Genomic DNA, 12,506 nt, shown 5'->3' with positions numbered 1-12,506 from the left:
TTTCGACCTACTTCGACATGGAATAAAAACCTTATTTTAAATGTTAAGGATTTTGACAGAGGATTACTCCAAAAGTACACAGTAAAAGTACTTCATAATATTCACACAGGTAGACTAGGAAGTACTCAGTGCAGTAGTGTATGACTCTTGGACTACTTATTTAAAATAAGGTTTTTATTCCATGTTGAAGTAGGTCGAAATTGACTTAATCATGTCCTCTGTTGGGTATTTTGACAGAGGATTACTCCAAAAGTACACAGTAAAAGTACTTCATAATATTCACACAGGTAGTCTGGGAAGTACTCAGTGCAGTAGTGTATGACTCTTGGACTACCTATTTAAAATAAGGTTTTTATTCCATGTCAAAGTACGACAACATTGACTTAATCATGTCCTCTGTTTGGTATTTTGACAGAGGATTACTCCAAAAGTACACAGTAAAAGTACTTCATAATATTCATACGTGTAGTCTAGGAAGTACTTAGTGCAGTAGTTTATGACTCTTGGACTACTTATTTAAAATAAGGCTTTTATACCATGTTGAAGTAGGTCGAAATTGACTTAATCATGTCCTCTGTTAGGGATTTTGACAGAGGATTACTCAAAAAATACTTCATATTACGCTTGCAGGTAGTCTGGGACGTATTTAGTTCACTACTTTCAAGATTTCACTTCGTTTCTTCTTCTTTTTTGTGAGTTTTCTGACGGAATCGTCTGTTTCGGTGTGTGTAAACAGAGTTTAAGTAAATAACTAAATAAATAACTTCCATAACGCCGGAGTGTTGTTTTTGCTCTCCGAGGATGCAGCTGGACGATACTCAGTCCCAGCAGCATGAATCTTGAACTCCTCACAGTCCCTCCCAGCTTCTCAATGCCGTTTCATTACGATTACCGTAAACGTTTGTAAATTCGCGCACTAGAAAACAACGTGCGGCTGATTTGACCAGGCACTCGCGAACCACGGCTGGCGTGACCAGGCACTCGCGAACCACGGCTGGCGTGACTGCAGTTATTTACGAGACTATCTTTGTCAGTGTCCCTTTCGTCCATTTTACGGGATTAAATGGAGACACATCCCGTGTTTGTGTAAACATGGTCACGGTAAGTTGAATTACATGTCATTTAGCAGACTGTACAATGAAATTGAGTGCAGTCAGCGAGGGGGGGAATCGAACCTGCGAACCATTGCGACCATGATGTTTTTCGCACATAGGGTACCGGTCTTAACCACTGAGCCACTCCACCTAATAAGATGAATGAACATCTCATTAGCTGCCTTTCCTTAAATAATAATACTAATAACAATAATAATAATAATAATAAGGAGAAGAAGAAGTGTTAGAGCCGGTCCTGGAATGGAAGCGAGCCAGCCAGAGGGTGCGCAGTTTATCCATGGTCCTCGACCTGCGGCATTACCGACCCTGCCGCTGTAGTCTGTGGAGGAGGCGTCTGTTCTCCGGAGACGCCTGACAGAAATCAAGCCTAACCGTGCCGAACTACTCAACAATCCTAAAAACGTGGGTTAATGTCCAACAACCAACAGGAGTCTGGTGTAAATTCACAAGTCACTCTAGCGTGCGTGCCACAGTTACCACAGTTTCACGCTGCGGTTAAGTACGTAGCCTACTGTTTTTTTACGTCGCGTACGTCCGGTTATACCAGGCACATTGTCATGTAGCCAATAGCGACTTTCCTTACTGCGGAGTTAGTGCTTGCATGGCCGTTAGTTTTATCATGCTTCTGTTTTCGGGACCGTCTTTGTCAGTGTCGTCCATTTTACAGGATTAAATGACTGAATGGAGACATATCCCGTGTATGTGTCCCACGGGAGCACCTGTGGCTTTCCACCGGCGTCCTCGTTTCCCATGAGGTGCACCAGGATACTAACGCTGACGTTAGTCTTCTTGTTCCTGGACAAATATGGTCATGGTAAGATGAAACATCTCATTACCTACCTTTCAATAACCTTAAATAACAATAACAGCAGCAACTGTCGTTATTAATATAGTACAGTAATAATTATAGGACTAGCAGTAATACTGATAGGTATTTTTATATCTATATCTATATATATATATATATATATATATATATATATATATACATACATAAAGTAGGTAAGAACGAGACCAGTAGTACTTTGTAGACCGAACAGCTGCTCGAGGTGTATAAAGTAGTTGCTTGAGGTATCAGGATTAGAGGTGAGCGACTACGAGAAAGTCAAAATAATTGTTGCTTCTTCTTGTTGCTGCCTCCCGCGTAACCTGCTGATGTGTTTTGTGTGTTAGGGCTTTAAACACAACAAGGAGAACTAAAATGCCCAACTCCAAATTAGGGTAAAAAAAAAATAATAATAAAACGCTCTCAAGGACAAAGGCAGACGAACAACAAAAACGCTCACATAGGGGATCAAAATCTATACTCAAAAACGTAACTTTTACTTGGTGATGTGGTTCTTGGACGACAGGACTGTAAAGCAAGACATCCAGAAACAAACTACACAAGACAATGGAAACGAGGACTATTTCACGTGTGTCAGGGAACACACGTGAAACCAATGACAAAACTAACACAAAGGGAGGAAGTCAGGATTTGAAGATGGAGGGAAAAGATGAATTCAAAATAAAACAGTAAGTGCATGACAAGACTGGAGAATGAGTGACTTTATCTAAACATAAAGAGACACAAATGACCAACATAAACCAGTCAAGAAAACAGGAAACGCTAATCATGATTACATTACATACATATTTGACGAGACATAACTTTGTGTGTCTGTATGGACTGGTATAAGCTGCAGATGAATTGTCCATGTTTTGGATCAATAAAGTTCTGAATATATTCTGGCAGCAGGAGTATAAATATGCACCCTCAGTGGCAGGACTGCGGTCAAGTGAGTCGTCATTCGTCTTCGCGTGGTCAAGTGAGCCGTCATTCGTTTTTAAGTGCGCCCTTGTAGTCGAATTTACGGTCGACTGAGTATGTCGGCGCTTGTTTCATACCGAGCAAATCGGTTTTCAAAATAAGACGTTTCTAATCAAAGTGCAATCAATCGTGCTGATTTTAAGACATTGGGTCACATTGTCTTAAAAATATTGAAATATTTTCCCTAATTTATTTAGATTTTTACTGTACAATAAAATAACTTTGGCCCATAAGTTCTGACAATGGTTGGTACAGTTGACCTCAGGGGCATGCTGACTACTCCCTCAGTCATTATCAAACCTTTTTACAGTATAATTTTTGAGAAATGAATCCTCAAAGTTGTCTCTTTTTATTCTCAGAATAAGGCAGAAAACTCAATTTTTACTGTACTATAAAATCACTGTGGCCCGTAAGTTCTGACAGTGGTTGGTACAGTTGACCTCAGGGGCATGCTGACTACTACCTCACTTATTATCAAACATTTTTACTGTATAATTTTTGAGAAATGAATCCTCAAAATCATCTTTTTTTATTCTCAGAATAAGGCAGAAAACTCAATTTTTCTGTACAATAAAATCACTTTGGCCCATAAGTTCTGACAGTGGTTGGCACAGTTGACCTCAGGAGCATGCTGACTACTCCCTCACTTATTATCAAACATTTTTACTGTATCATTTTTGAGGAATGAGGCATCAAAAGTTGTCCTTTTTTACTTTTTGATGCTTAATTTGTAGTCATCAGCATGCTCCTGAGATCAATTGTGTCAACCATTGTCAGAACTTATGGGCCAATGTGTTGTTATTGTACAGTTAAAATCTAAATAAATTAGGGAAAATATTTAGTTCAACAGCTTCTGGACAATGTGACCCAATGTCTTGAAATCAGCATGATTGATTGCCCTTGTATTAATAACGTCTTATTTTGAAAACCGGAAGTGATCTCGCCGGTATCAAACTAGCGCTGCTTCTCAGCCGACTCCCAGCATTCACCATAAGTTCGACTGCATGGGCGCACTTAAAAACGAATGACGGCTCACTTGACCGCAGTGTGGCAGGATATATTAAATATATAGTTGCCTCTCTTTTCTGCACAAGGAGGTGCCATTACATGAGATATGCATCTTACACAGTAGAGCTGCAGTACCATAATTAGTGGCCACAAAAACTCCCTAGGCTGAAACTGTTCCACTGTAAGTTGTAATCATTGTGTGTTTTTACTTTCAGCTGTCCAGGTGATTGGAGGAAACCGGACTGCAGTCCAAGGAGGGACAATTGTCTTACATTCCAACATAATTGACACCACAGAGACCCTTGGCCAAGTTTCATGGATGAGGGCTACCCGAGGAGAACCTCTGAATAACAACTTCTATACAGTTGTGTCCGACAATGGAGGAGTGGTGGACAATGGGCACAAAGATGGTCGATTTAAATTCATTGGGAACTTAAAAGAGAAAAATGGATCTCTCCGGTTATCAAACGTCACATTGCTGGATGAAGGGGTCTACACATGCATCTTCACTCTTTTCCCGAGTGGAAATCACAAGACGGAGATACCTCTAAAAGTGCTAGGTTAAATCTGACATTTCATTTCAATATTTTGTGTGTGATAGTGGGAGAGGAAGAGGTACAGTATTTGCTACCGTCTTGCTCAGATGTTAACTATGTTGTTCATTAATCCCCCAGTGCCTCCAGTCACAGAGGTAAAAGACGATCTTCCTGTTTTGGGTGATAAAGAAATTTCCCTTGCTACCTGCTTGGCTGCTGGTTCCAGGCCTCCAGCAGAGGTGAGGTGGCTCACCGGTACTCTCACACAAAAACTGAGGTCAACAACCGACTACATCCAACATGAAAATGGTACAACAACCACAGTCAGCTACCTGATAGGTGAACCTACCAGAGAAATCTACCAACATGTGGTCCACTGTGTCATCACCAGTCCGGCTTTGTCGAAAGAGGAGACAATACCATTCACCCTACAGATCTACTGTGAGTATACATTTGCATTTACTCCTCTACCTCAGTTACTCATGAAGTGTATCTTTCTTTCTTTCATTTGGGCCATCCAGTGCTGATTTTGATGTACTGTACATCATTTAAATGTACAGCATTGAAATGTATAGCATTTCTTAATAAAAAGTGTCTTGCCCAAGGACACATCGGCAGGTAGACTAGCAGAGCTGGGAATTGAAGCAACAACAAAAGCACAATGTAATTAGTGTACACAGCAGCGGTTAGGGTTACCAGGTGACACTGGTTTATTAGGCTATTTATTGTTGAATATAAAGACTTTAACATTGAACAGTGAAACATTGAAAAAAATACAAAATTAAATAATGGAAAAAAAAAATCATTGTCCCTGCTTCTACTGTGACTGTTAGTAGGAACAGCAATGTTTACAACAGCAAAGTCAAAATAAACTCAATATCTGGAAGAAGCTGAAGATTTGAGGCAAGATAAACAGCCGACACTGACAGCTGTCATATTAGATTATTCTTAACTCTCATTAACAAGAAGTTATCTTAACAAGCACACATGAGCGTTTTTCTGAAATATGACTCATATTTACGCACGTTGAATAAGTGGAAGGCGACTTGTTAGCCCCCACAAGAAAGTTATGTTAATGGATATTACAAGGAAATGAGTATACGCTAGATAGCCACAGCGTTTTTAGAACACTTTTTTGATGCACAACAAGAATTTATTTATTCATTAAAAAACACACACAAGGGCACTTTTTAATACGAGGCAAAAAGGGCAGGGGCTCGAGCATCCCTTGGGCCTTACGTGTGCACGTGCCTGCACATGTGCACACGTGGAGAGAAAAAAACTCCCCTTTGATCGGAAGAAATCTGTTTCAGAACCAGACGCAAAGATGTGCGGCCATCTGCCTCGACCGGTTGGGGTGAAAGGAAAAATGTGGGATAGAAGAGAGCCGTGGCCGTGCTATTGATGGCGAACTGAAGGCTAGGTCACACTAAATTGTTAACACTTAAACATGTACAAGCTTTGTTTCCAATATTTTCTGGATGTGTTCCAACAGTGACTGGAGTACTGTTCCCACGTAGGGAACTTTTCCTCAGTTTTGTTGTGGGAGCCATAAATGTCGATATTGCTTATTTTATTAATTACTTATGGAATTGGTGCGCACTTGGGATTGGCAATAAAGGACTGCTCTCACCAGTTCACCGGTTTGTCTGTCATGACGTAGGGTGTTCGTGGTAGAGTGATATCTTTTATTGAACGCATCAATGCGTATTTATGTTTCCATGTGTGATTTCCCTCTTTGTTAGCACGAGCACGAACATTCTAATGTGTAGCGTGTGTAATAAAAGGGTGGTAGAGCCACCGAGAGTCACATGCGTGTGTGTGCGTGTCATCAGAAAGCTCACATGTGTGGTTTGGTTTTGAAATGATTAAACAACTTTAAAAAGACAACTTTATTGTCTATGTTTTCCAATGCAATGAACACATCCAGTGACTGCTATAAAGTAACAGCTTTGTTACAAAGCTAACAGGAGTATGTGGCAATAAAGGACTGCAACATTGTCTCTAGGCCTAATCTTCAAAGAATCGCAGATACAGTTTCAACTTGTTATTGAAACACACACCTGTGCTTTTGACCTTGATTTAGTTCTTAAAAAATCACTCTCATGAGGCAGCTAATTTGTCATAAACAAATTGACAGTAAGTCAAAATGTTTTTTCTTTTTTTTTTTAATAAATGGATATACATTTGTATATGGCAGTACACAAACATGTTCTTTAATAGCAGCAGTAGGATGAATTATATGATCCAAGATCACAAATAACAAATAAAACACCTTTATGTTTAACCTTGAACTGTGCCAAGACTGACAAAATGTTGTCAAAACAAAGCGAGATAGCACTGTATCAGTAAACATGGGATTATTCTCCATTATTTTGATAATATCACTACTTTCTCAGGCACAGCAACAAAACAGCTGGTTCTCTCTTTCTCTTGTTTGCAGTTTCACCCAGGGAAGTGACCATCAACACAATGTCCAAAGACTCATTTCAGTGTGTGACTGAAGCCAACCCAAGTGCAAAAATTACCTGGAGCAGGTACAGTTGTTAAAATAACCAACACCACAAAGTCAAAATATCTAAAGAAGAAAAGTCCTGTTGGAGTGCAACTGCTTTTGAAAGTTACATGAAGGGAGGGACATTGTGGGTGAAGGGAGTTTCCAAAGCTGGTCAACTATACAGCAGGCGTTTCTGAATGTGTGTTCTGAAGAGCACAAACTTAGAAAATGTATCATTTAAATTCATTCAACTCTCTGCGTATTTCTCAACAGTTAGAAACATGACACTGCTGTGAAACTGTACATCACTTTGTTTTGTTTGTCTGCTTCAGACCTGGTCAACCGTGGCCTCAATCTGCTGTCGACGTACACGGTGCCACGCTACAGTTTTCAAACATGAACTCTGACCTGAATGGCCTCTACCAGTGTGAAGTGTCTAACTTACATGGACGTGACCGTGCTTATGTGTTTGTGCACGTGACTTCAGGTGAGGCCTTGTTCTGCTTTGACTCCGTCATGAATGTGAAGTTATAATAATTTAATTATAATAATTATAATAATAATAATAATATTTAGATCACTACTTCACTACTAATCTGTTATGATAACGTCATACTTAAAAGCAGTGCAGCTGCAGAAAGACAGGAGAGAGCTTACATTTCTGCACAACGGGCTTTCAAAATACTGAAAATCACTGAATACTCTGTATCGATTGATTTTGACAGCACTATGGATGCTGCTGATGCTTACTGCAGTGCACTTCCTGTTTAAAATAAAATCAGGCAGTCCATGGTCTGGCAGTCACTAATAGCCAATCAGCAGAGACTGCAGATCTGCTATCTACTGACGACAATAATTAATTGGAAATGTGAATTTGACAGTGATCCATAAAATGTATGTTTGAAAACCACCACAAACACTCTTAAAGAAATGTCCCTTTTTGTCCATTTGGTCCAAACACCATCACTTTCCGTCTTTCTTCCCAAGCTTTAATCTCCTCGAGACATGCGAGACGTGATTTGGCCGGGTAGACATCCTTACACTTTAAGTGTACATAAATCTGAGTGTCATCAGCATAACAGTGGAGGGAGATAACGTGTTTTCTAAGAATGGAACCCAAAAAAGCAGGGGCCCTCAAAGTGAGCCCAGTGGGACCCTGCATAAGATGGTAGTGGATGAGGATTGTGTAGTGGGTTTTAAGAAAAAACCTCTTCATAAGAACAGTGTATGTCAGTATTTCATATTTCTTGTGTTCTGTCTCTCTACAGGAACCTGCTGTGCCTGTTGGACTTTATTTGGTATTTTGTTTTTCCTGAATGTCACTGCAGCTGTCGTGTGTTGCCTTCTTAAATATGGGATACTTCAAAGGTACTAAGTACACCAGTACTGTATTTGTATGAAGTTCTCTTGTGGTTTAGTAATTGATTGTGTATTGTACAGGATAATTGAAGGTATACGTGAGAGGCTGCAGAATGTCCCACCCAGTTCCAGTGGACCTGCAGAGACTGGAAGTTTAGGAGAAGAACCAGAGTTACAGCCAATGAGATCGGTAAAATCTGTTTGATATTTAATTTGGTGCAGCTCAATTTATGTTGCAGCTATAATTTCCTCCTCTTTCCTTTTTTTTCTACCTGCAGTTTTTACAATATTACAACAGTTTCATTGTATGTGTGTATATATACAGATGCAGGTCATATAATTAGAGTATCATCAAAAAGTTGATTTATGTCGGTACTTCCATTTAAAAAGTGAAACTTGTATATTATATTCATTCATTACACACAGACTGATATATTTCAAATGTTTATTTCTTTTAATTTTGATGATTACTACTGACAACTAATGAAAATCCCAAATTCAGTATCTCAGAAAATTAGAATATTACTTAAGACCAATACAAAAAAAGTTTTTTTTAGAAATGTTGGCCAACTGAAAGGTATGAACATGAAAAGTATGAGCATGTACAGCACTCAATACATAGTTGGGGCTCCTTTTACCTGAATTACTGCAGCAATGCGGCATGGCATGGAGTCGATCAGTCTGTGGCACTGCTCAGGTGTTATGAGAGGCCAGGTTGTTCTGATAGTGGCCTTCAGCTTTTCTGAATTGTTGGGTCTGGCGTATCGCATCTTCCTCTTCAAAGTACCCCATAAATTTTAAGGTCAGGCGAGTTTGCTGGCCAAGTAAGAACAGGGATACTATGGCCCATAAACCAGGAACTGGTAGCTTTGGCACTGTGTGCAGGTGCCAAGTCCTGTTGGAAAATGAAATTTGCATCTCCATAAAGTTGGTCAGTGCTCTTAAACTTCCTGGTAGACGACTGCATTGACCCTGGACCTCAGAAAACACAGTGGACCAACACCAGCAGATGACATGGCACCCCAAACCATCACTGACTGTGGAAACTTTATACTGGACTTCAAGCAACGTGAACTCTGTGCCTCTCCTCTCTTCCTCCAGACTCTGGGACCTTGATTTCCAAAGGAAATGCAAAATTTACTTTCATCAGAGAACATAACTTTGGACCACTCAGCAGCAGTCCAGTCCTTTTTGTCTTTAACCCAGGCGAGACACTTCTGACGCTGTCTCTTGTTCAAGAGTGGCTTGACACAAGGAATGCGACAGCTGGAAGACATGTCTTGCATACGTCTGTGCGTGGTGGTTCTTGAAGCACTGACTCCAGCTGCTTTGTGAATCTCCACCACATTTTTGAATGGGTTTTGTTTGACAATCCTCTCCAGGGTGTGGTAACCCCTTCGCCTCTCTATTAATATGCTTGGACACAGAGCTCTGTGAACAGCCAGCCTCATTAGCGATGACCTTTTGTGTGTCAATGGTTGTCTTTTGGACAACTGTCAAGTTAGCAGTCTTTCCCATGATTGTGTAGCCTACAGAACTAGACTGAGAGAGCATTTAAAGGCCTTTGCAGGTGTTATGAGTTAATTAGCTCATTAGGTGTCTTCAATATTGAACCTTTTCACAATATTTTCTGAGATACTGAATTTGGGATTTTCATTAGTTGTCAGTGATAATCATCAAAATTAAAAGCAATAAACACTTGAAATATATCAGTCTGTGTGTAATGAATGAATATAATATACAAGTTTCACTTTTTGAATGGAAGTACTGACATAAATCAACTTTTTGATGATATTCTAATTATATGACCTGTGCGTGTGTGCGTGCGTGCGTGTGTGTGTGTGTGTGTTTTAAGTATGCCTCAGTAACATTGTATTAATCAGTGTTTTGAATTGTCTGTTGTAGGACTAACTTTGGCTTCCAAGGAACAACAAGATCATCAACGTTTGAACTAAAGGTGATTCACAGGCATTACTGCCTAGAATTACTAACTTTTGAACTGTTTATTTTCTCAGTGTTTACATTTTAATTTAGAAGTTTCTCACTAAAATAGCAAAGATCATCTGCACACTCAATCTGTGGAAAAATCTTAATTTGCTATTAAGTTGTATTTAATGTTTTATTTTAACCCCCATGTTGTTGACACACATGTTCTTCTCACACCTAAAATTATTTTCAATATTTCTTTATATGTTTATTTTCGGTCATGTCAGTTAGATCACTCAAGGAAAGTGGGAGAAGCAGAAGCTTATCTAGTCCCGCCCCCATTACCCACAGAATACATATTTCATCGTACAATACATATTTTCATCGTACAATACATATTTTCATCATACTCATTTTTTTAATTTTTATTTATTTATTTTTTTCTTATGACAGTTTGACAAAACATGTTTCAGGAGCAGGTAGCACTCAGAGATGCAGTCTACCTCTAGTGTAGCCCTAGCTCACGTGTTGACATTTGTGCTTATCAATGTCAGATATTGTTTGGGTACATTTGCTGCTTGTTTTTTTTTTGGTTTTTTGTTGTTTTCTTAATTAGCTTCATGTCGAGGTCGTCAACATCCGTGGATGTTTTTGCTACGTATTTTTTGACCAGGTGTCTAATCTCTGTGTCCTTCACTGGGGTGAGAAACATTGTGAAGGAGTGAGTCAGGAATGTTCTTCGCCAGATTCGGCCCCACATTGACAAAGAATTCATTCAATCTTTCTACTATGATTTCCATGTTATCTTCCTTCGTGTTATTATCCTTGAAGTATGGAGGGTAGCTAGGTTTTGTGTTTTTGTTTTTGATCACATCGTTTAGAATATCCCATAGTTTTTTAGTATAGTTCATGTTTTCTGCTTGCAGATTACTGTAGTATTCTTTCTTGCGATCATTTAGGATGCTATTTAGTTTGTTCCTATATCGTTTGTATTTCGTTTCTGACTGTTCCGTCCTTAATCTTATGTATTGTCTATACAGGGTGTTTTTCTTCTCGCAGGCGTTTATCAATGTTTTTGTCAGCCATGGTTTCCCCTCCTTATTCTGATGTGCGTGTCTTTTCTTTACAGGACAGTGTCAATTATACAGCGTTTTAAATATTTGCAAAAGGAATCGTAAGCGCCATTTACATCTGTTTGTTTGTAGACCTCGTTCCAGTTTTGCCTCAGTAGTTCATTTCTCAGTGTAAGCGTCCCCTTTTCAGTCCTGACCCTTCTATATGTGTTTTTGTTCGGTGTCTGTGTCACAGTGTGCCTCCAGTCATAGATGGCAAAGATTGGCAGGTGGTCACTTATGTCATTCATCAGTAGTCCTCTTGTTATGTCTTTCCCTATAATAATTGTGAAAATATTATCGATTAGGGTAGCACTATGTGTTGTGAACCTGCTCGGTCGTGTAATGAGGGGTTGTAAGCCCATCGTATACATCATATTAGTGAAGTCATCAATAATCATATTTTGTTTTGGGTTGAGTAAGTCAATATTCACATCCCCACAGATAAAAACCCTTATACTCTTATATAATAAATGAAGGGATGATTACAAGCAGTTATAAACGTGTGTGAATTCAAGAGAATAAGCTGTAAAACAACAACAATAATCATAATGATTAATGTGATGACAGATATATAATTGTGGTACTGTTATGTCTGCCTCACAGTATAAATATTCTCCATGTTTACTGTGGTACCACTATCTGTATAAACTTGTTTCGGTGGTACTGAACTGAAAGCAGTTCTCTGAAGTTCTCTAAAGTTCTCTAAAGGTACAATTCAATTTTGCTGGTCAAAAAGCCAAAAGCTGCTCACCTGTTGCATTTGCTGGTATATACTAGTACCTCTTCTATAGCTGCACATAGTAAACAGTGAGTATCTACCACTACTGGCCACTTCTTGTAGTGAAGCTATTTTACAACATTGTTAAACAAGGCTTTTTTATGTTTGTGTGTTACTATTTTGAAGTTACAATGTAAAGTAAAACTTAGGGTACCAATGAAGATCTTTGTCGTCAGTTCTTAGCAAACACCCCAAGCCCCACCACACACACACAATATTTAATTGAGTCAATATTTTCAAGTTGAACAAATATTCCAATTGCAATCTATGCAATAGTTCAGATAATTGACCGGAAACCAAAACGAATAACACTGGAAACACAAAGTGACCAATTAAGAGAAACACAAAGTGACCAATTAAGG

At 39.1% G+C, this 12,506-nt stretch overlaps 1 protein-coding gene across 7 annotated transcripts in view; it reads left to right on the top strand.

Annotated features, from left to right (window-relative positions):
- LOC122762301 (nectin-3-like protein) overlaps positions 1–12,506 on the top strand; it is a 38,419-nt gene that overhangs the window by 14,489 nt on the left and 11,424 nt on the right. Inside the window, exons 1-10 of one of the 7 annotated variants that reach the window (XR_006358697.1) lie at positions 979–1,101; positions 1,783–1,929; positions 4,149–4,493; positions 4,608–4,910; positions 6,913–7,006; positions 7,299–7,453; positions 8,235–8,334; positions 8,407–8,515; positions 10,231–10,504; positions 10,865–12,305. Coding sequence is in view for 2 of the 7 variants with exons in the window: in XM_044017511.1 (XP_043873446.1) it covers positions 1,797–1,929; positions 4,149–4,493; positions 4,608–4,910; positions 6,913–7,006; positions 7,299–7,453; positions 8,235–8,334; positions 8,407–8,515; positions 10,231–10,236 (1,245 nt within the window). In the remaining 5 variants the exon portion in view is untranslated. Of the gene's footprint in view, positions 1–978; positions 1,102–1,123; positions 1,930–2,186; positions 2,631–4,148; positions 4,494–4,607; positions 4,911–6,912; positions 7,007–7,298; positions 7,454–8,234; positions 8,335–8,406; positions 8,516–10,230; positions 10,505–10,864; positions 12,306–12,506 lie in introns of those variants that run through there. The other 6 variants (XR_006358701.1, XR_006358700.1, XR_006358693.1 and 3 more) reach the window with 6 other exon arrangements.

The sequence above is a fragment of the Solea senegalensis genome, linkage group LG2 (assembly GCF_019176455.1).
Source record: "Solea senegalensis isolate Sse05_10M linkage group LG2, IFAPA_SoseM_1, whole genome shotgun sequence".
NCBI classification, from domain to species: domain Eukaryota; kingdom Metazoa; phylum Chordata; class Actinopteri; order Pleuronectiformes; family Soleidae; genus Solea; species Solea senegalensis.
Note: the sequence above shows the minus strand (reverse complement) of the source record. Positions and strands in the feature narration are given on the sequence as shown.